The sequence below is a fragment of the Gossypium hirsutum genome, chromosome D12 (genome assembly GCF_007990345.1).
Source record: "Gossypium hirsutum isolate 1008001.06 chromosome D12, Gossypium_hirsutum_v2.1, whole genome shotgun sequence".
NCBI lineage: Eukaryota > Viridiplantae > Streptophyta > Magnoliopsida > Malvales > Malvaceae > Gossypium > Gossypium hirsutum.
Window position 1 is genome coordinate 3,757,508 of NC_053448.1, and position 23,735 is coordinate 3,781,242.

The 23,735-nt window shown below is 34.9% G+C and overlaps 2 protein-coding genes across 2 annotated transcripts; both read left to right on the plus strand.

Moving 5' to 3' along the window:
- The first annotated feature begins 3,605 nt into the window (after positions 1-3,605).
- Positions 3,606-4,689, plus strand: LOC107934527 (glycine-rich RNA-binding protein GRP1A). Its single transcript, XM_016866981.2, has 2 exons — positions 3,606-3,779; positions 4,069-4,689. Exons 1-2 carry the CDS (start codon positions 3,621-3,623, stop codon positions 4,456-4,458), a joined length of 549 nt encoding a protein of 182 aa, XP_016722470.2. The 5' UTR covers positions 3,606-3,620; the 3' UTR covers positions 4,459-4,689.
- Positions 4,690-10,346: 5,657 nt separating this feature from the next.
- On the plus strand, positions 10,347-19,121 carry LOC121224479 (uncharacterized). Its single transcript, XM_041107878.1, has 4 exons — positions 10,347-10,512; positions 13,777-13,808; positions 17,294-17,848; positions 19,113-19,121. The coding sequence occupies exons 1-4, from the start codon at positions 10,347-10,349 to the stop codon at positions 19,119-19,121; spliced, it is 762 nt and encodes a 253-aa protein (XP_040963812.1).
- Positions 19,122-23,735: the final 4,614 nt, after the last annotated feature.

Genomic DNA, 23,735 nt, shown 5'->3' on the forward strand with positions numbered 1-23,735 from the left:
ATGACATTATTATCTAATATATTAATAATGTATTGGTGATATATCAAATGTAAATCATTATTAATTTATCATTATTATAATAAGGTTTTTTTAATAACTAGGTATAAGTTTTAGGGTTTTTTTTTTTACATTTGATATTATATTTTTCATTATTTATTGAAATAAGTAGATGAAAACCCAGAATACTTTTTTTTTAGCACAACCTTAACAGTAATGGTTATTGGATTTAATTTGTTGTAAATTAACACATTTATTTGTTACAAAATCTCAGCATGCTAGAAGGGAAAGTAAATGTTGGTACTACAGGGTGTTTATGGGTCGGATCGGGTTGGACCCAACTAAAATTTTAGTTCTGTTTGTTAAGTCTAATTCGAAAAATGAGTCTAAAATTTTGCTCAAGCCCAAATCGAATAAAAATGCTAAAACCCGGGCCCGGCTCGGCCGGATAGTATTAATTTTTTATATTATTTGTTTATATAATTTTTTAAAATATATATAATACATTAAAAATATTAAAAACATTAAAATAAATATTTCTCAATAAATTGAAAATAAATTAAAAAAATATGTACACTTAAATAGGTGCAATTTAACAAGAAAATGCCTCTAAAATAGTAACAAAATTAACAATAAAACAAGAATTATACAATAACAACAAAATAGTAGCAACATAATAGTGAAATGGTAGCAAAATAGTGAAAAAAAATAATAAGAAAATGACAACAGAACAATAAAAAATAGTAAAAAAAAGTAAAAAAATAGTTTTTTTTGTATATCTAGGCCAGGCCTGAGCCAAAAAAGCCTTACTCAAGACCCAACCCATTTTCTAAACATGCTTTATTTTTTGCCCAATCTTATTTTTCAAGTCTATTTTTTTATCTAAATTCTCTTACTTTTCGGGCCGACCCATGAGTAGGTATTGGTACCATATACAACAACTCTACAACAACCGCTATCGAATTTAGGGTTATTACGTTTGACCAAGTTATTTATTTCGCAAATGGCCCAACTAATTGTGATTATTACAATAGAAGTCGACTCTGATAGATGTTGATTTCCACTCTAATACCCCATTTATCCATTTTTTCTTACTCACATTCTCCTAATACTCTCAAATCCTTAAAGTCTCAAGCTCTCAACTAATCTAACCAACAAGTGTCTGATTTTTTGTTGGTTTACTTAGCTCCAAAGGGAAAATGGCTGACCACACCTTGAATATGCTAAAATATAAGGTTTAATTTTTTTTATAATAGTTAATTTTCTATAAATATATTTTTTAGATTAGCTATAAAATTAATTATTTGTGATTTTTGGAACACCAGCAGATTGAACTCTTCTGTCCTGATAGAATTTAAAGTTCTTGGCTCCCAATGATCGTATCAATCAACGCTTGAAGGATGCTGGTTTGTATTAGGTGTCTGAAATGGAGAAGTTTAATATCATTCATGAATTGGTTGTTATTGTGGTCGAAAGATAGAGGTCGAAAAGTCTTGCCTTTCATTTCCCTTGTAGGGAAGCAACCATCACTTAGGTAGTTATAGTATCCCACAGATGGGTTTTTACTAGAACCGGTACATACCCACACTAATATGTTTTGATGTATTGTTTTTGATTTATCGATATTTCTGAAAAAAAGATTAATGACCAAATTTTTGTTAGTGTCAGAAAAACTCGGTTTGAGATTGAGTTCCTTAAACCGAGCCATTGAGAAATTATTAATTGAGAAACTCATAAGGTGAACACAAGAATCAAAATTAGCAATTGAATTGAGAAGCTATTAAAAAAAGTGCAAGGACTAAATTACATGGTAACCAAAATAAATGGGATTTGATTTAATAATTGAGCAGGGCCTTAAGTAGCAATTAAGACAAGGACTTAATAGAAAATTGACCCTTATTAATATGTGATTAGTGGCCTAACATCATCCTAGCTGTGCATCTCCACTTAGTTTTATAAGGTTGGATCATAGCCATTCGTTTAAGTTTAATTAAGATAAATGGCACAAATTATACGCATAAATGAAAAGTAAGTGGAAGAGAGAAAAACAATTTGTTATCTTCATTTCCTCCACGACCAAACCAAGAGAAGAAAAGAAAGAAAATGTAAGTTTTTCAATTCTTCATGGCCAACCATAATTCTTTAAGGTGAGAGAGCCTTGTTGTAAATATTTATGGTTTCTTGATCTACAAAACTTGTTGTATTTAACCCATTTTTTAGTTTTTGTAATTGATGGTGTTAGTTTAAGTTGCTATTGATGATGATGTGGTGAAATGGAGCTTGAAACCATGAAATGTCTATATCTTAAGTTCAGTTTAGGTGAAAAGCTAGCTAGTATTGGAGTAGGTTGTATCGATACAAGGTTTGGTTTCATGGTTATTGAGGAAATTATTGTTGAATCATTTAGGACCTAACTATAAGAAATGAAAGTTGTTTGATGTAAATGCTATAAGATGATAGATTGAGGTCCCTAGAGAATAAATACGAAGTCGGATTCTGATTCGCTTGGGTAAAAAACGAGTTACGAAAATTTCAGACATTAAAATTAAAAAGGGACTTAATTGTAAAGAATGCAATTATACTTGGTTGTTGGTTATACTTTTCTTGAATGTCAATCAATACCAATTTTGTAGCAAATTATCGTACGTAGCCAACGATGATGGAGTCGAAACGTTGAGGGTCAAAGGTGAAATCGGGCGTTAGATAACGAAATTGGTTTGGGCTTGTCAGTGCATAAGATAATTAAATATTTGGCTACCAAGTTGTTACTTCTCAAGAAACATTTTGCTTTTGATCTCAGTAAGTTGAAAGGCATTCCGGTACAATTGCTACGTACAACTAAGGGAAGAATGTAACATAGTTGTAATATTGATTTATAGTGAAAACCTATTTATAGGTTTGGTAATTTCTTTTAAAAGTCGACATTTATAATTAAATTTTGGATTTAAACTAATTAATCATATTACATTATCCCTTCACAATAACTATCGAGTTTAAGGTTAGTAATTACTCAATATTTAATCAGTTAAATTCTCAAATAAGGATAAATATTAAAATTATACATGAATTTTGATCCAATTTGCAATGTCATACATAAATTTTAATTTGATTTGATTCGATTCATTTCATTTTTAATAGATCACTAACTCTATCAAATTATCACCATTTCACGTTGATATGTTGCATACACAAATAATTATATTAATTCAACATAAAAATAATTTTATGTATTTATGTATTTAAACGTGTACAATTAAAATACATAAAAATTTCACGTGAATCATAGTTAAAATTTTATGTATATATCTAAATCAACATTTTAAATATTTCCATAAAAGTCAACGCCTATGTATTCGGTTGTTTTGGTGATATGATAAGACCATTCATTCCCTGACAAGTAGAAGGAGAAAGCGTGGGATATATTTTTGTAAAGCACGTGCTTGTGGGCCCAACCACTGCTTTGCCTTAACTAACCCTGATTTATTCGCATATACACGTCATTTTATATAAAACTAATTTGGTCTCCGTTGACGTAATATAGAGCTAAGTAGTCACATTGAGAGTAATCAATTTGTCATGATTTTAACCATGGTTAACCAACCTCAAACACTCTCTATATAACCATGGTTTATAGCCCCCCTTTGTATCGTCTATTTCCCTCTCCCGATATGGCCTCAGCTGATGTTGAGTACCTATGCTTCGTCGGAGGGCTCGCTTGGGCCACCGATGACCTGGCTCTCAAAGAAGCCTTCAGTGTCTATGGCGAGATCGTCGAATCGAAGGTCCGTTTGTTGCAGAGATCGGACACCAGATCTGACTCGATCCGACCCAATCCGGGCCTCCCTGCCTATGATCTGTGATCCTTGATCTGTTGTTTTCTGTTACTGCTTGTTACTTGATACTCTCTTGTTACTGTTCTCTCTTGTATAATCTCTCACCGGTACGTTCTGTCTTCATCCCATCTGGGCCGAAAGATCGATCGATTCTGACGAATCTATGTTTTTTTCCTTCTCTTTGCATCTTTCTTCTGATATTGATTTTCTTATTAATTGATTTTCGTTTCTTATTTAGATTATCAATGACCGTGAGACTGGAAGATCCCGAGGCTTTGGGTTCGTTACTTTCCGTGACGAGAAATCTATGAGAGACGCTATTGAAGGAATGAACGGTCAGAATCTTGATGGAAGGAACATTACCGTCAACGAAGCCCAATCACGCCGAAGCGGTGGAGGCGGGGGTGGAGGATACGGAGGAGGAAGCGGAGGCTACAACAGAAGTGGAGGAGGCAGAGGATATGGTCGCCGTGAGGGAGGCTATGGAGGCGGCCGCCGTGAGGGTGTATTTGGGAATGGTGGAGGATATGGCGACGGTGACGGTGGTGGATATGGCGGCGGTGGAGGATATGGCGGCGGTGGTGGATATGGCGGCGGTGGCGGTGGTGGATATGGAGGTGGACGCTGAGATGGTGGATATGGTGATGGTGGGTCTCGTTACTCAAGAGGAGGCGGAGCGTCTGATGGGAGCTGGAGGATTTAGGGTCGTAGGGTTAGTATTTAAGTGGGCTTTGGGCTTTGCTTTGTGTTTCAAATTTTGGTGCTATATGGTTGTTTTGTAACAGTCTGGGTTCTCTCGCTTTTGACCGATGTTTATGTGACATAAAAATATGGAATGAAGTATACTATCTTCTTTTCAGGCTTTGAATTTCCAAAATTTTAATTACACCGAGAACCACAAGAGAGGCTAAGATATTACAAGCCCAAATTGGGTATCAATTTTCATAATTAATAAAGTTATATTATTTAGGGTATTTTAGCCTTTTTATTTTAACAAAAATCACATAAAATATATATTTGAATTTGCGTCAATTGGTTTACTAAAGCCATGATAAATAACTATAGTGCATTTTGTATTGTTTATCAAATGTATTTATTTTAATATAATACATATTTTATGTGTTATTATAATTAATTAGTTTCAAACAATACATTTTATTATTTATTATATTTCACTTTTAAACAAGCTTTTGTATTTTAAATCTGTGGTTTCACGTGTATGATTAGATTTCTAGTTTATATAATTAAATTCAATCCATTTCATAAAAGTAAATCCTATTTAGTAATAGACCAGTTGCTTAATTTCATCTAGTTTACAAATTTGTTAAATTGTCATAAATGATGGAATAATGAAAAAAAAAAACGAGTTGGAGAATAAGTTGTAATAAGAGGAGTTCATGGGTTAAGTCAAGTTTAAGGATGATATTCACATATTTTATATTTGTTCAAATCCGGTTTAACCTAAAATATAGACTTAAAATTTTGCTCAAGCTATGTCATATTTGTAAATGGGTAAGCCAAGCCTATTTTATATCTGTTTATATTTTTTTTAATTTTTTAAAATATTTTTATATTATTTTAATTTAATATTTAATATTTAACATTTTTATTTATTAAACTTTTTTTTATATAATCATCTAACTTTTTTAATGTTTGCATTATAGTAGTGTTATATATTTAATGTAGATTTATTTTTATGTGTTATAAATTATATAATATACAAAAATAACATAATATAAAGCATTACAAACTTTAAAACGGGCCGAATTGGGCTTGGGTCTTGAATGTTTAAACTTAAGCTCGACCTATATTTTAAATGAGTATTTTGTCTAAACTGTCTCAAATTTTAAACGGGCCTTTAAACTTAGACAAATAATTTGGCCCATGAACATATCTAATTGGGGCAAAAAAAAGGGTGAACTTGTCATAAAAGCACCATTACCATAGGAATTTTACATTACCTAAAGAATTTGTGGTATTAAAATTATTCTAAATATTACCAAATTTTAACATAATTTAGAATTTAAGATTATCAATTCAAGACAAAGAAAAATAATTTCAAAATTTTACATTCCCGTGGAAAATGTAAGATGTGATCCCATAAAATTATTATTATCATTTGTTTTAGTGATAAATTTGTTGTTAATTTATACCTCAGTTTCCACGTGTGCATCTCAATTTATTTTTATAAGAAGTGATACATAAATCATATTATTGTCACTACTTTTATCCCAAAAGTTACACACCAAAACTCACATGCTGTCTATTTGTTCATTTGAGCTAAAAATAAAAAAAAAAGAGTTTTTTTAATTAAATTAAATTTAAAAGCCCAAAAGGGTTAAATATTGGTCAATTTACCAATAAAAGCCTTTTTTTTAAATTTATCGAAATGGGCCCAGTATTTTATTATTTACCGGAATGGGTCATTTTCCGGCAAATCGCGTCCACGTCAGCGCGATGTCAGGGGACGTGCCAAGAAATCGCGGCCACGTCAGCGCGTTTTGCTGAAGTTGGTTCTGAGCATAGCTCGAAAGGAATAAATTATCAAAATAAAAATATAATAATGCAATTGATTGAGAATGTGTATCTTGGAAAAGAATAAAGTATTCCGAGAACAACAAATTTAATATAAATAATATGAAGGTTGGGTGCCCCAGATATCGCAGCTTGAATTTCTCTGTACAAACTTTCTGAAAACATGTGTTTAGGAGGTCAATAGGACTTTGTCGATGCCCCAAGATGTCGCCTACCATTTCCTATTGATTCAGGTATAGCAAGATCACCATATGCCTCGATCTGATCAAAATTTGAGCTGCTCTGATTGCCTCGTGCCCCAATTTGATCCAAAATTTGAGTCGCTCTGATCACCTAATGTCCCATTATTATCAAAAATTTGAGCCGCCATTTTCGGGTTTTCAACTCAAATCCCCTTTGGTCTCAAGGTGCCCTTTGGGGGTTTTCACCCTGACCTCTCCTTTTTCTTCTTTTTTTTTTTAAAGTGCCCTTTGCGGATTTTCACCTTGGTCCTTTCTTCTTCTTTAAACAAAGTGTTTCTTGACTGGATCCGAGTTTATAGGATTAGCAATCTCACTCAGGATCAGTGCTTCTCTAAAAAAGGTCTTCTTTACAACATAGGGACATTCTCGGTTTGGCATTTATTTCCCTTTAGAATCCTTTCGTTAAGGAAGAATCTTTTTCAACATCCAACCCTCTCGCGGAATTCTTTGAGACGAGCCAGTTTATTATGGGCTCATATCATTTATTTTTGGTATATCCGACCCTGATGAATAGCTTTTAACCCTTTTCTTAGGGCCAGCTGATCATATCGCGATTGGATCCCTCTAACAAGCAATGAGGGGATTTAATTAGGTAAAACTACCTCAATCCTGTAAACCAAAAAGAGAGGTGTTGCCCCAGTACAGATGTTCGGCAAGAAATAAGGGCAAATGGTAATTCTCATGCCAATCCTTATTCACCTTTAGGTAATTCGGTGACAAAACGTGGTGTCTGCTTCTGAATTGATTTCAGACCTCAATTATCGTGCTATCATTTAAGTTCAATGCATTTTCTAATACCATCCTTTCTGAAATTCTGTATCGGTATAGGATGACCTTGATCCATGAAGTAGCCTCACAAAAAAATGAAGCAATGCCCATTAGAAGTCTTTGATAATGGTGATGTCCATGCCCCATTTTGCTCAAAATTTGAGTCTCCCTTTTTCGGGTTTTCAACTCATATCCACCTTTGGTCAAAGCGCCCTTTGCGGGTTTTCGCCTTGACCTCTCCTTTTTCTTTTTTCTTATTTCTGTTTCTCCTATTTTTGTCTTTGATTTTTTTCGATTTTTTTTTAGTCTGGACTCATGGGATCAGGCAAGTCCTGGTCATGCTTTTCGATCAGAATCAATGTTATTCTAAAGTCTTCCACATAAGATCTTCCACTTTCATCTTGTATGTGAAAAACCTTCTTTGGTACCAGATTTCTTTCATAGAGCCCTTTTGGGAAGCAACTACGACAAAAAAACTTTAGATCTTCCTCTTTAATCAGGATAAAATCCAACAACCTCTTGAAGGGATGGAAACTCGACTTCAAATGGGTAAAGCTATGCTGACTCAACGAGAGAGGCATTGCCCTAGCAAAGAATTGCATCGTTCGCACTGTAAATTTCTGACATCGTGCTGTTGTGCAGGTTTTATTATAAGAATCGAGGCATACCCGGGTATGATCATACACAGACATCTTTGAACTCTAGAGGTAACTCAACAAGGTCTTGCTTCGTCTCTGTGGTCAGGTCAATTCTAGTCTTCACCAAGCTCACAATTTCTAATGATTCCTTAAGAGGTAGGATCTGTCTATCTTCTTGTTCTACCCTCCTCGGCAAGTCCGGAGATAAGCCACGATCTATGTCATTTCCAAAGTCATGAGATCCATCTAAACACATACCTCGCTCAAGTGGAAAATCTGAGTCTGCAGCTGTTTCATTCATGTCATTGATATCTTGGGACTCATAATAAGTACCAAAGAATATATATAAAAGAATGTATAAAATTATGAATAATTATTCATACAATATGGTTATGCATGAATGAATAATGTGGAAGAAAATCCAAAAGAATGAAATAATGAGAAATAATTATTCAAAAAGAATGAAAGAATATTGGCTCAAAAAGTAATGCAAAGATGTATTTTATTAGAATAATGACGTTCAGACATTAGCCTATTTCACAAAGGAATTTCTATCACTTTTAGGTTAAAAACAACAAAAATGTTCTGAACATTACTCTAAATAAGCTCTAAAAACTACAAGGATTTCTTCTGCAGTTCAATTGCTTAGAACGCTCCCAAATTTATAAGGGTGGATATCTAACAAGGTCCATTTTCAGTTGTGTCTTCACATATGTCATTGGTGTGAACACTTGCCAGCATTGTGTATATGTTTTTCTCCTCTTCAATTTCCTCACAGAGCTTCATCTCCTTGTCGTCCATCATGCCCGGAACCAAGGCCTTAAATTTCACATTCTCTTGGGTCTCGTACCCGTTATCGTGATGGAACTCACAATGGTTCCTTGTCTTTCCATGGTCTTCTCCTGAATCAGAAATAACTAATCCCCTTCCTATCTTCATGTCTACCCCACTATCAATATGTTTGGGTAGTGAATTTTCTGCGCTAGACGAGTCATCAAATCTGACAACACCCATGTTAATGAGTTTTTCAACCAATTTCTTGAAGGCAGTGCAATTCTCTATTGAATGCCCCGTAATTCCCGCATGATAGTCGCATTGTGCGTTTATGTCATACCATTTGGGATACGGAGGTTGTATGGGTTTTAAGTAGAAGGGGGACATCACACGTACATCAAATAGCTTCTGATGCAACTCTCTATATGTCATCGGGATAGGTGTGAACTGGAGTCTTTCTGTGTTTGGCCTCGTTCCGAATTCTTGTCTTGATGAGTCTTGTTGGTTAGCGATCATTTTTCTTGGCTGATTCACCGTAATTGGTTTTGAATAACCCTTATTATATGTACTCGTGTTGTTCACCTTATTTTCTTTGTGCTTTGGGGTTGATCTCTTGACGCCTTCTCCTGCATCTATCTTCCCACTTCTTATGGCATTTTCAATCATCTCGCCAGACATCACTACATCTGAGAAGCTCATAGTAACGCTGCCCAACATGTGGTTGAGAAATGGAGCTTTCAGAGTATTGATAAAAAGCATGGTTATCTCTTTCTCTAAAAGTGGTGGTTGAACTTGCGCTGCCACTTCCCTCTATCTCTGACATACTGTCTGAAGCTCTCATTAGGTTTCTTTTCTATGTTCTGTAATGTGATTCGATCAGGTGCTATATCCATCACATGGCTGTACTACTTCATAAAAGTCTGCGCCAAATCCTTCCACGAGTGGATGTTGGCCCGACTCAATTGGTTGTACCATCTTGCCGCTGACTCGATCAAACTGTCTTGAAAATAGTGAATCAACAGTTGATCATTGTTGATGTATCCCGTCATCCTTCGGCAGAACATAGTGATATGAGCTTCGGGACAACTTGTCCCGTTATACTTCTCAAACTCCGGTATTTTAAATTTGGGAGGGAGGACCAAATTGGGTACCAAGCTCAAATCTTTAGCGTCAATTCCTCAATGGTACTCAGCATTTTCCATGGCTTTAAACTTCTCCTCTAGCCATTTACACCGGTCTTCTAGTTGTTTTGGCAGATCCACTCTTACTTTTTCTATTTCTGCCACGTCATCGAGATCAGGAACCATGAGATTAGTAGGATTCTTTCCAGGATTAGGACTTACGCCGATTTGAAAATTCATTGGCATTGAAGGACCCGTCTAAAACTGCTGAGGTCTGATTGTAACAGAGGATTTGTGTGGGTACAGCTCGGCTTGAGTATGCGCGTGTGGAGGGGTAAAGCCTAGAGGGTAAAGGGGGTCATCATTATTTCCCTCTTCAACATTAACTACAGGATCCTTTCCCTTGTCATTTCCAACAACTGCGTTAATCGTGCCATCATGTCATTTTGGACTCCCGCATCTTTACTGTCATATCTTGCTGAATTCTTTCCAGCCGCTCTTGTATCTGGTCTTGCATATCTTTTTGGAGTTGTTCAAGCTTTTCTAATCTTTGATCCATGTTCTTTGATTTCGCTCGAGTTCCGTAGGGGTGTTGGTTTTCCAGGTTAACTGAAATAATTTTATTCAATTAGAGTCTTTTAATGGTCCTTAATGCACATGATGTTATGTAATGCAAATGCATGAATGTAAAAAAAAGACGTTGATTCTTGATTCAATTCTATTAGAAGAACTTTCCTAGAAAACAAATCTTTTTACATAAAGCGGATATATATATACGGCTTTGCCCTTATATTTTAAGACAATCATTATTTTCTTCATTCGCGCGTTAAGATAAATCTCACGAACTCTTCAAAAGGGACGTCTCTTCTATCTCCTTTTTGTTTGATCTGGGCCGCGACTCGTTGCTCACTCATCCTCGTGATGCTCGTTGGCTCCTCTTTAAGAAAGTTCAGTGACCCTTGAATAATATTTGTCACCTTGAATCTTCGAGCAATGGAGCAATAGTTGTGTTGTCCTCTATTAAACTATCATCTTTCTCTTGTTGTGTTTTCTCAAAACATATTCGGGCAACCTTATTATTTTCCCCTTTATCAAAAGACTCATTTCCTTATGACAAGCTCTATATTTAACAACCAAACGTGAATCAACATCTCTTTTTTATGATGAAAATGCAATGCAATCATAACAAAAAAAGCAGGTTAGTACAAATCAAAAGCAAACAAGAATAAATAGAACACTTATTCTGGTGACCACTAGGGGTTTGAAGTGGTTTTACCTAGGGCGGGCTCCTAAGGTTCACTACATAAGGTTTGGCTCTAAAGTAAGGGTACCCGAACCAGTAGATTCCTCGATCTTCACCCATTATAGGCTCATATAGACCGAGTTCGGTTCAGGGGAATACATTTCCCTATGGCTGCACGGAGATGAAAATCTCACGAAGACATAGGTACGGATGTATCCCGAAAACGATCCACTATCCTGCACGGAGGTGAAAACCTCACGAAGGAGTAGCTTCTCACTCCCACTTAAAAAGGTATGACCAACGGTTGTGCAATGCAATACAAAGATATAAAAATTTAAAATAAAAAACATGATAAAAACTATAACTCAAAACAAATGAAATGCAATGAGAGGATCGTATATTTAAATCAAGTTTTCAAATTTCGACAAAAAGATAAAAAGTAATCAACTCGTGGCTTAACTCTCTTATTTTGGGTCCCCAGCGGAGTCGCCAAGCTGTTGACACCATTTTTTATTTGAAAACGGGGTCGACTTGAGTTTTGAAAAATGAAAACAAAAACGGGAGTCGCCACCGATCCTTTTTGATGAGGTGTGATCGGGTCACCTTGAAAAGTGGTTGTTTTTAATAAATGATTTAGTTTTATTAAAACAACGAGTTTGGTCCACGAAATTCAAAAAAACGGGTTCGGGAGTCGGTTACATACGAGGAAGGATTAGCACCCTCGTAACGCCCAAAATTGGTACCTAGTTGATTAGTTAATGTCTTAATGTCGAAAATTGAAAACTTTGAAGAATTTTAAAAACACGATCCTTGTATTAAAATGTAAATTTTTGGGAAAAGAAGCTTATTTCACGTTAATCGAGAAAAAAAATCATATCCAGTAAGTTTGGACACAATGTCTCGAATTCCCGATACGTAAAAAATGCTTATTTAAAAGATATTTTAGCTATCTCGGATTTAAAAAGAGATCACGACCAGTAAGTTAGGACACGATCTTTTTTTAATTCTCGAGATCGTCTAAAACTTGAGTTTGAAAAGATTCATGTATTTAGATTTATTGTGAATCGAAACCTAGTAAGTTATGGTACGACCTTCTCAAATCTAAACACGAGATTTTACTTAAAAGTCACAATTTATGCATTGGATAAAGTTAATCTAACACGAAATAATAGAAATGAAACACGGTATTAATATGAGTAACAAAACGAAAATAAGATAAATAAATAGGATAAATTAATAGCATACAAAATAAATATATAAGCAAACAAAGTTAAAGCATTCTGTTAAAATAATGACAGAAATGTAAACAAATAAGGAAAATGAATAAAATATAAAAATATAAAAATGTAAAAGGATGTACATATTTGTGTATATATATATGCATATAAAAATTATAAATTAATATATAAATATATAAGTATGTATACACATATTTGTGAAAATAAAAAAAATATAAATATAGATACATGTAGATATATATAAGTTATAAAATATAAAAATATGTATAAGTATGTGTATATATATAAGTAAATTATGAAAATATGTACGTATATATATTATAAAATATATATATAAATTATAAAGTATAATATATATATATAAGTAGGCATATATAACAAAATCTAAAAGGGGTATAAATGGGTAAATAAAAATAATAATAAGGTAAGTAATAATAATAAATACAATAATAATGATAATAATAATAGTAATAATAAATAATAAAAGATGATAATACATTAAAATAATGAAGAAAATAATAAAAATGCTAAAAAGGGGACTAAATCGAAGTAAAAGCCAAAAATACGGGGCGAATTCGAAATAAAAAAGACAAAATGGACTAAATTGTGTTGCGCACGAAAAGAGGGGGACCAAAATGATAAATAAACCAAATCCCTAAAAGGCTGCGCTGCGATAGACCAAATTGAGACAAAAATAAAAATTTTGTGGCCAAATTAAGAATAAAAGAAAATAGTGAAAAGGGCCAAATTACAACGCGCTACAAAGTTGGAGGGACTGCGCGCGTAAATATCCCATTTAAAGAAAACATGCGGATCCTCCCCCTGGGTCGAGTCACCACGCGGGTCAGGGCCAAAACGGCGCCGTTTCGTTAGGGGTATTTAAACCCATTTTTTCCCAAAAAATTATTTCAGATCCCCCCATTTTTAAATTTTTTTTTTCAAAAACCCTCTTTCCTCTCAAAAGTCTGGCTTTTGGGGTTCTAAGGCCCCCTTGTTGGGCCGCCGTTCTATTCGCCGCACGGCCACTGCCTCCGACGGCCGACGAACGCCAGATCGGCGTGGGAAACCCCGTCCCGGTGAGTTTTCCTTTCTTCTTCTTTTATATTTATTTTATGTATATGTACATGCGAAAGAGATGAACAAAAAGAAAGAAAGAAAAAACAAATAGAAGAGATTTAAGAAAACAAAAATATCAGAACCCGAAATCACCTTTTTTTTTTTATTTCTGCGAAAATGTTCAAAAAAAGAAAAAGGAGAACGAAATCCCCCAAACTCTCCAAAACCGAACCCCTTGACAGTGGGGATTCTCGGCTTTTATAGCCTGTTTACAATGTTATTTTTACTATTTTTTTCTTCTAGTTGCTACTGTTTCTTGCGTGTTTTGCAGGTGACGGCGCAAGTGGGACGATGGGACATCCGGTGAGGCGATGGCGGCGATGGCAGAGGGCCAAAAGTCGTCTGAGCTAGGGACGGTGCCTAGGCTAAGCCAAGAGTCAGAGCATGCGGCGCTAGGGTTTCAGAGACTGAAACCCTAGTTTGAATTTGGTATTTGGGCCTGAGTCTGTTGGGCCGTTCGGGTTTGGGGCTTAATTGTAAATGGGTTTTGGGTTTAATTGTTTTGGGCTGAAGGTTAGTGAGTTGTTTTAGGTTTATTGGTTTGGGCTAGACCTGTCCATGGGTCAGGCCGAGCCCGGAAAAAAATTTCGGCCCGACTCTTAGGCCCGGCCCGAAATATGGCCTAAAATTTTACCCGAGCTTGGCCAGGGAAAAAAATAATAAGCCCGAGCCCGGCCCGATTTTTAATAAACACAAAAAATATTTTAAAAATAAAAAAATAAAAAAAATATTTTTAAAGTATTTTAAAATTAAAAAATAAAAATAAAAAATAAATATTTATTATATTCGGGCCGGGCCGGGCCGGGCCATGCCTTGCCTGGGCCAAAAAAATTTGAGCCTGAGCCCGGCCCATTTTTTAAACGGACCTTGTTTTTTTGCCCAAGCCCATATTTCGGGCCTATATTTTTACCCGAACTCTCTCATATTTCGGGCGGGCTGCCCGGCCCATGGATAGGTCTAGTTTGGGCCCGGGTATAAAAATTGGGCTTGTACACTTATCATTACATTCTTGCTTAAGCTTTTAAAGCTCTTCGTCCCATTTTGCTAAGTCTGTCTCCATTTTTTGTATCTTAGCCATCAACCCTGCTTCATCTTCTCGTCTCTTCCTTTTCGATTGAATGAGCTTCTTCCAGCTCATCCTTATCTAGGATTATCATGGGTTCTTGAGTAGAGTTCATCGCTGCTAAAATTGAGTTATGACATTGTACTTTTGAAATGTGACATTATGATGCATGCAAATGAGAATGAAAAACATAACCATCATTAAGCAGCAAGAATAACATAAGTAAAATATTATCAACCTATTTAAAAATATTTTTATATTTTTAGTTTTTTTTTATGTCAATCGTCTCTTTAATTTTTGTTTCATACTTTAATTTTTGTAAATTTTTAAATAATTATTAATATTTTTGCATATTTTCTAATTTTTTATAGTTTTGCACTTGTTTAGAATGAAATGGACAAATGTATATCCAGATTCAAATATTATTTAATATTTTTTTATATTTTCTATTTTTTTTATATTTTTACACCTATTTAATTAGAATGAAATGAAGAAATGTGTATCCAGATCCAAATATTATTTAATATTTTTGTATGTTTTTTATATTTATTTTTTGTAGTTCTGTACTTGTTTAGATGAAATGAACAACCATTCATTCTAGATATAATTTTCTCTCCATCATCCTCTGTATTCTTCTTCACTTTCCAATGAGCAACTGCAGTCAGAGAACCCAATATTCTTCAGTTTCCGGCAGCAGTTCACGGTGGCCGGCACAAAAAACCTTTTTAAAAAAAGTTATCTTTCCTTCTTTTTCTTTTAAAAACCGAAAAAGAAATTCATTAGAAACCATATATGGATATCCTAATATCCACCCCATCATGGCGTATAACCTCAAAATTAATTTAAAATCAGTCCCAATTTAATTTTGAAATTCAATTCAAGCCCAAAACTTGTAAAATCAGTTTGATTCCGTCCTTGTCTGAAAATCTTAAGTTTAATTTTAATTTTAAAGCTAATTTTACTTAAAATAAAAATCGATTTTAGCTCTTGTCGAACGATTCTAGGGTCTAATTAATTCACAATCGTAAGTCTGGACAAAATTAAATGTGATTCATTCTAAAGGAAATTATAAACTAATAGATATGTATATATATAATCCACAGCTCATCTAACGTGGACCCATGAAATTTTATTTAAGATGTCAGAATCTTTATTGTCTAATTTGTGGTTGCGGCAACCGATCATTAATATCCACAACCTAAATAAGTTATTTCTATCCTATTTTTTTAGGCTTAATTGACATCGATATTATTATTAATGCGAGATTATATAAATTTAAACGTGTTAAAAGATATTTATTTTCCTATTTAATGGTTAATAGATGCTTTCAAATAGTGAAATTCTAGTTTATTCGAAGAGAGGGGAACGTAGTAGCTGATTGGATAGCTAAAACTTGTCTGAGAGGCGAAACCGAACTTTCGATTATTGATTTTCCTACTTTTTCATATTAAGAAACTTTTGGGTAATTACTTAAAGGATAAATAACCACACTTGGTTGCCTTCTTTATTATATATATAAGCGAAACGAAAGTGCACTTTACTATCCTACATTTCGCGCTTAATTAATTAATTAATTAATTAATTAATTATATTAAATTGAAAAATAAAATTTTAGAAGTTAAAATATAATCTAAGTAATATTTTCAGAACTAGTTAAGTCATTAGTTTGTATAGTTCAATTGAATAAATTATTAAAAAGAAATTAAAGAAAAATAATTCAATTGATTTTTTTTAGCTTGGTTTAATCGATCCGTACTGGTTTGCGGGTCAATTAGTCTGACACCTCCTTCGGATCTACACCCCGATCGATTGAATCCAATTCAAACAACCATGGTTCTAAGTCTCTACACTTCATACATTTGGAATTTATTATTCCTGCTTTTATTTTCTAGAATTTAACCTCTTTACTTTTTAGATTTATAAATCTACTTTCAAATTATATATAACCACATAAAATTTTAATTTAAAAGTTAATGATATTAACTATTTGAACTAGCTAATTAATTACTAGAACATGTTAGAAATTAAAATATAGAAATTAAATCTCAAATTTAAGTAAAATAGAAGGACCAAAATTAAAAATTAACCACTTTTATTATATAAAAGAAGAAGAAAAGAAGCATGGTGGGTGTGTGCGTAATTTTAATGATTCTTATAATGTTGGTATATTTTTTAAATTTATCAACATATAAAAAATAATACTTTTAGAATAATATTAATTGTTTGGAAAAAAAATGAACTTTTGGTAATTTTACCCTATAGATACATAAATATTTTATTTTTCAATAATTTTATTATTTGTATATCTTGTGTATAAATATATTAAAAAATGTAATTATTCATTCATATGACTTTTTAATGGTTATTATTATTTTTTAATTCATGAGCAGTTGAAATTATATTAGATTAAAAAAAGGGTTAAAAGCAACCTTAATTTTGTTATGGGGGCACAGATAGCGGCAGAAGATTTTTGCTCAGGTGAATATAGACTGTAAAATGATTTTATTTTTTTATTTTTTTATTTAAAATTTTAGGAAAATAGTTAAATTAATTTTTTAATGAACATATTGAATTTTTAAGACGTGAAAGTGATAAAAGGTGTAAAGGAAGGCATACAAAAGTGGAGACTTGTTAAGGTTTGGGTTGAGCAGCAAATTTAGAAAGAAAAAGAGAGGAGTATGGGTTTGTTGAAGATATACAAGTTTTTTCTGCGTGGGTGTTGAAGCTAGCTGGGATAAGCCCTAAAAAGATAGAGATCGAGCCAGGAACGGTAGTCAACTTTTGGGTCCCAACACAGACCACCACAAAGCCAGCCGTAGTCTTCCTACATGGCTTTGCCTTTGACGGTATCCTCACATGGCAGTTTCAGGCGTTAGCTTTGGCCAACCGCTACTCCGTTTATGTCCCGGATTTCGTATTCTTCGGCGATTCCATCACCGACAAGAGTGAGAGGTCAGTGGAGTTCCAAGCTGAGTGCATAGCCAAAGGGTTGAAGAAGCTGGGTGTCGAAAAATGTACCCTGGTCAGTTTTAGTTATGGAGGAGCGGTTGGTTTCAAAATGGCTGAGATATACCCTGAGTTGGTCCACTCTCTGGTGGTCACCTGCTTCCCTATGGCCTTGACTGACTCCATCAGCAACGCCCGATTCCACCGTCTTGGGTTCAATAGCTGGCAAGATTATTTGCTCCCTGACTCAGTCAAGGGCGTCGAAACCCTCGTTCAACTTGCTTCCCATAGTTTTCCAAAGTTGCCCAATTTTATTTACAAAGAAATTTTGGAGGTAATCAGTTTTGACTCCCGAGTAATATTTTATTATTATTTTAGAGGAAAACTAATATAAAATTTTTAAAAAATATATTTGTACAAGCCCAATTATGCCTGGCCCAAACTAAATTACCCAAGCCCAATTTACATCAAACCCTAGCCCAAATAATAAGCCCATTTGCTTAAGATTTTTCAGCAACCCTAGCCTCCTTCAGCCTCAGCCGCCGCATGCCTTTTCGTCTGCCACGCCGTTGCCCATACCCTGCTCCACTATAGCGGCGCACTACCCCTTACCCCCACGCGTCTGACACTCCACCGTGCCCTCCATACCCTGCAAACACAAAACAACAAAGAACAGAGAGCAAATAAGGCTATAAAAGCCGAAACAAGCATGTAAAAGGGGGGGATTTTTTTTCTTTTCATTTTTCAACTGTAATACTACTTAAGAATACAAGAAAAAAGCAGATTCAGGCGAGAAAGAGAAAAAACAGAAAAGGCAGTCAGATCTAAGGTTTTTATTGTTCAAAAACTCTCTATTACATATTTTTACATAGCATAAATCTAAAAAAGGGAGTTAGCAAAAAAAATAAAAAAATTTTTACCTTTCCGGCCACCGCGTGCGGTGGCCGGCGCCGGCGCCGGCGAGCCTCCGGTGGCCGTCCGGTACCCCCCCTTTGCCGGAAATCGCTCCGTGCCCTCCCTCTCCCTTTTTCTTTCCTTTTTTTTTCCCCTCACCTGGTCTCAAATGAATTTTTTCAAAAAATTTTAGCTTTTATAGGGGACCAAAACGCACCGTTTTGGTCCCCCCTGTTTAATGATAAAACGACGTCGTTTTGCCCTGGGTCGGACCGACCCGACCTGACCCACGAGGAGGATCCGCGTGTTTTTGCGGAAGGGTCTAATTGCGCGAATGACCCTTCCGCTTTTCTAAACTTTTGCGATTAGATTTTCATTCCTTTTAAATTGGTATAAAATTCCAGCGCATTTTTTATTTCGATCCCCATTAAACGCTGCGTTTCGAAAGGACAGGATATTTGCACTTTTAATCCTTCCTGTGTTTTAGCGTGTTCCAATTGGTCCTTCTCTTTTATATATTTCTTTTTAAAATTCCCCCTAACCTTTTTTTTTCTCGATTTTCATCCCTTTTTACTTCTCATCATTATTTTATTTTAATTTCAATATTATTTATACTAATATATTCTATTAACGTTACTATCCTTATGTTTTTAGTATTTTATTGTTGTTATTCTACTTAATACTAACCTGTATATGTTATGTAGTATTATTAAGGGTTTAATATCATTATTTTGTTAGTATATTTGTATATCACCTATGCATTCTTTAAATATATATTTACGCGTATATCCTAAAATTACATTACACATATTTGTTTTATATATATTTATCTACCTATATTATGTCTCTATTTTAATATATTTTACATATAGTATTTAGATATAGTTCTTATACATTCCCATGCACATATTTCTACACTATCTTACATATATATTTACCTATGTTTTCGTATTTATGAATATATCTTTAATACGCATAAGTATATATTTATTATTAATAGATGTTTTCAACATTATTATTATATATATTATGTGAATATTTTAATATTACATTATATATGTATTTATATATATTACGCATATATATATACCCTTCTTTTTAATATTCTATTTTTACATATATATGTAGATATACGTACTTATACCTACTTAAATATATTTTTTTTCACATTTCATAATTCTTATATACTTACATATGTTTATGCATATTTTACATCATATACATACTTATATATCTTATACTCTTAAAAATGTTTTTTGTATATTTCATATATTTTATAATTCACGTACATATATCTTATATTATCACGATTTGTAAGTATATAAATATACATTTACATTTTTTAAATATTTATCGATTTCATATATGCGTATATACTTATCTATGTTTTCATATTCTGTAATTTATATATATATTTCTTATTTTATGGTTTTAAATTATACATGCATATACATTTTTACATAATTGTATTTATTGTCATCGTTGTTATTTGGTGTTTGTTTATTTATCCATGTACACTTGTGCTTTTTCTAAAACGTTAGTCCTATTTATTTATTTGTATGCTTTGTTTATGTAATCGCCTCGTCATTTCATTTTGCCTATTGCATTGTTGTTACTCATTTTACTTTGCTCACCTTGTCGCATTCGTTATTGTTTTGTCAAGCATTGACACTAAACACCAAAAGGAAAATTTTTCTAAATAAGGCAATATTTCGCGTTTGGGAACTCGAGAAAACGTGCCCTAACGTGCTGGGTTTCGATTTCTCGTTTGACTAAATAGCCAAATATCCTCTTAAAGCTTCAAAGTATGGTTTCATTAAACTATAAGGTGATCTTGGTTTCGATGGTTAGAGTATCGTGTCCTAACGTGCTGGATGTGATATTCCTTCGGAACAAGAGAATCTTATGTTTCAATTCATGATATCAGATTTCCTTTTAAGGATCGCATTTAAAAAAAACTCTCCAAATTTTCAATTTTCGACACTAAGACACTAATTAATCAACTAGGTACCAATTTTGGGCGTATGAGGGTGCTAATCCTTCCTCGTGCGTAACCGGCTCCCGAACTCATTTTTCTGAATTTCGTAGACCAAAATCGTTGTTTTAATAAAATTAAATCATTTATTAAAAACAACCACTTTTTGAGGTGACCCGATCACACCTCGTCAAAAAAGGATTGGTGGCGACTCCCGTTTTCATTCTTTTTTAAATCCAAGTCGACCCCGTTTTCATACAAAAAATGGTGTCAACAGCTTGGCGACTCCACTGGGGACATAAGAGAGTCAAGCCACGTGTTGATTATTTCTTGTCTTTTGTCGAAAGTTGAAAATTCGATTTAAATTTACAATCCTCTCATCTTTTGTTTTGAGTTACATTTTTATCGTGTTCTGTATTTTATTTTATACCTCCGCACATTCCATTGCATGACCGTTGGTCACACCTTTTAAGTGGGAGTGAGAAACTACGCCTTCGTGAGGTTTTCACCTCCGCATGGGATAGTGAATCGCTTCCGGGATACATCCGTACCTATGTCTTCGTGAGATTTTCATCTCCGCATGGCCATAGGGAAATGTATTCCCCTGAACTGAACTCGGTCCATATGAGCCTATAATGGGTGAGGATCGAGGAATCTGCTGGTTCAGGTACCCTCACTTTAGAACCAAACCACACATAGCGAGCCATAAGAACCCACCGAGATAGAGCTATTCTAGACCCTAGTGCTTACCGAATAGATGCTTTATTTATTATTGTTTATTTTAAATCCTAGATCTAATTTGCTTTGTTTGTGATTGCATGGCATTTTCATTTCAAAAGAGGTGTCGATTCACGTTCAGTATAGATAGAAAGCTTATCATGGAAAAGAGGTTTCTTGATAAAGTAGAAGACAATGCAGCTGTACGATTATGGGCTGAGACGATGTGGAGAGAGAAAGGCGATAGTCTTGCAGAAGGGTACGTATCAGAGTTATGGGACTTCACCCGTATCAGCGTGGTCCAAAATGATCTGCGAGAAATGAAGGAAATATGGGATCAATGGGACGACGGGACCAAGCAGATGTTTTACTGTGATTACGGGGACTTGCCTCACCTACTTGGTGTCAAAGTGGACAAGCATTTATTCCGAGCCCTAGCCCAGTTTTGGAATCCTGCTTACAGTTGTTTCACTTTTGGAAAAGTGGACTTGGTGCCCACCGTGGAAGAATATACGACCTTGCTTCGGTGTCCAAAGATTCAAATTGACAAAGCCTATTCTAGAGCTGCTAGTGTCCCGACATTATTAAAAAAATTGATGAGCATTACAGGGATGAGCGAACAGTGGGTCGCTGCCCGGATCCAACAGAAAGGAGACAGTAAATGCGTTCCTTGGAAAAGCTTGCGAGATTTAGTATTAGCACACCCCGATGTGAAGAAAAGAGTGGATGTCTTCGCTCTAGGTATCTATGGTTTGGTAATTTTCCCTAGAGCTTTAGGGCACGTAGATGAGGCCGTCTCTGATTTGTTCGATCGGCTTAGTAAGGGAGTCACGCCCATCCCGGCAATCTTAGCAGAAACCTTCAGATCTCTAAGCGCATGTCGAAGAGCAGGGGAGGGAAGGTTCATCGGATGCGCACAGCTACTATTGGTGTGGTTCCATAGTCACTTTTGGAAGGTGGAAAATGTCTCTTATCGAGTCTTCTCAGAAGGTTATTCCCCGTTGAAGGAACAAGTTGCTACACCAAGACGAGACGACATCACGGAAGAGAAGTGGATGACGATTCTCCAAAATCTTCAGGAGGATGACGTTGAATGGAAAGCTCCTTGGATGGTACCCGACGAGATCCTGTATCGATGTGGTGATTTCGACTGGGTCCCTTTACTCGGAATTTGGGGAGCTATCGGTTATGCCCCTTTACTCGTATTAAGACAATATAGATCGAGACAGTTCATACCAGCAACACAAGGGTTGGCTCAATGTGAGTTTTCTTATAAGGATGAAAACTACAAAAGAAAAACTCGAGAAATATCTAACGCGTGGAAACAGGTTCACCGAATGAAAAGATTTACCATAGGAGCGATGGCAACTTCAGAATATTATGGGTGGTGGAGTAAAAGAGTCAATGACAACATCCCTAAGCCGAGGGAAGATTGCGTTCAGTCTATAGAAGAGCATCTACAAGTAGTTCCGTCAGAATTAGAGATCATCAAACGAGACTTTGAGAAAAGAAATTCTGAGTTGGGAAAGAGGATAGAACAGTTAGAAGAAGAAAGAGTGCATTTGGGATTAGACATCGATATCCACAAGCTAGAAGCCGAGAAATTAAGGAAGGGAAAGAACAAAGCCGAAGAGGATTTGGATAGTCTAAAAACAGATTACAAGAAGCTGCGATTGTCGATGAGAACTGTCGGTCTGGGCAAAACGTCAGAGCAGTGGCGACAAGAGATCAATGAGGAAAAGAATAGGGCCGATCAGTGGGAAAAGAAATTTCAAGATGCTCGAGCTCGAGAAAACGCTTTGGAAAGGAGTTTGTTAGAGTGCCGAAATGAGAAGGCAGGATTAAAGGCCAAGGTGACAGAGCTAGAAAAGTCACTTCACTCGTACCGTAGTCGCAACTCCATGATCGAATTAAGAGCAAGCTTAAATAAGATCGAAGAACTGAAGGAAAAGGTAGAGGAGCTTGAGGACGCATTACACAATTCTGAGCTACGAATGGAGCTTCTTGAGAGGAGTAATGATCAATGGCAAGAGCAATTCCATCATTCTCAAAGGCAGATTAGAGACAGAGATTACGTTATGGGCGAAGCTGTGACTCAAGTACGGGAAGTGGCTGATCATCTGCAAACATTAGCAGTTCAGGCCGATGTATTGAGTTTAAAATATGAGTCAGAATCAAGCCGAGGTCGAGATTTAGCTTGGCTTCTTAGGAAGGTTAAGGCCTTGGGTATAAAGGCGAAGTCGTATATGTAATTTATTTTATGTAAAGAAATTTGCTTTCTAGTTGAGTTTTCTAATGAAATTGAATTCGAATCAATGCCTCTTTTTGCATTCATTTCATACATTTGCATTACATCATATGCAGTAAGTTTCATAAAATGACCCTAATAAAATTAAATTTGACAGTTACCCTGGAAACCAACAAAAATCTAATCAAATATCACTACGGTACTCGTCGCCAAACAAAAGTAATGGATCAAAGGATGGAAAGATTGGAACAATTGCAACGAGAGATGCAAGATCAGATGCATGAACGACTGGAAAAAATCCAGCAGGACATGTTAGAATCCCAGAACACTGTGATGAACCAATTAAAGCAGTTATTGGCTGGAGGGAATAACAAAGGAAAAGACCCC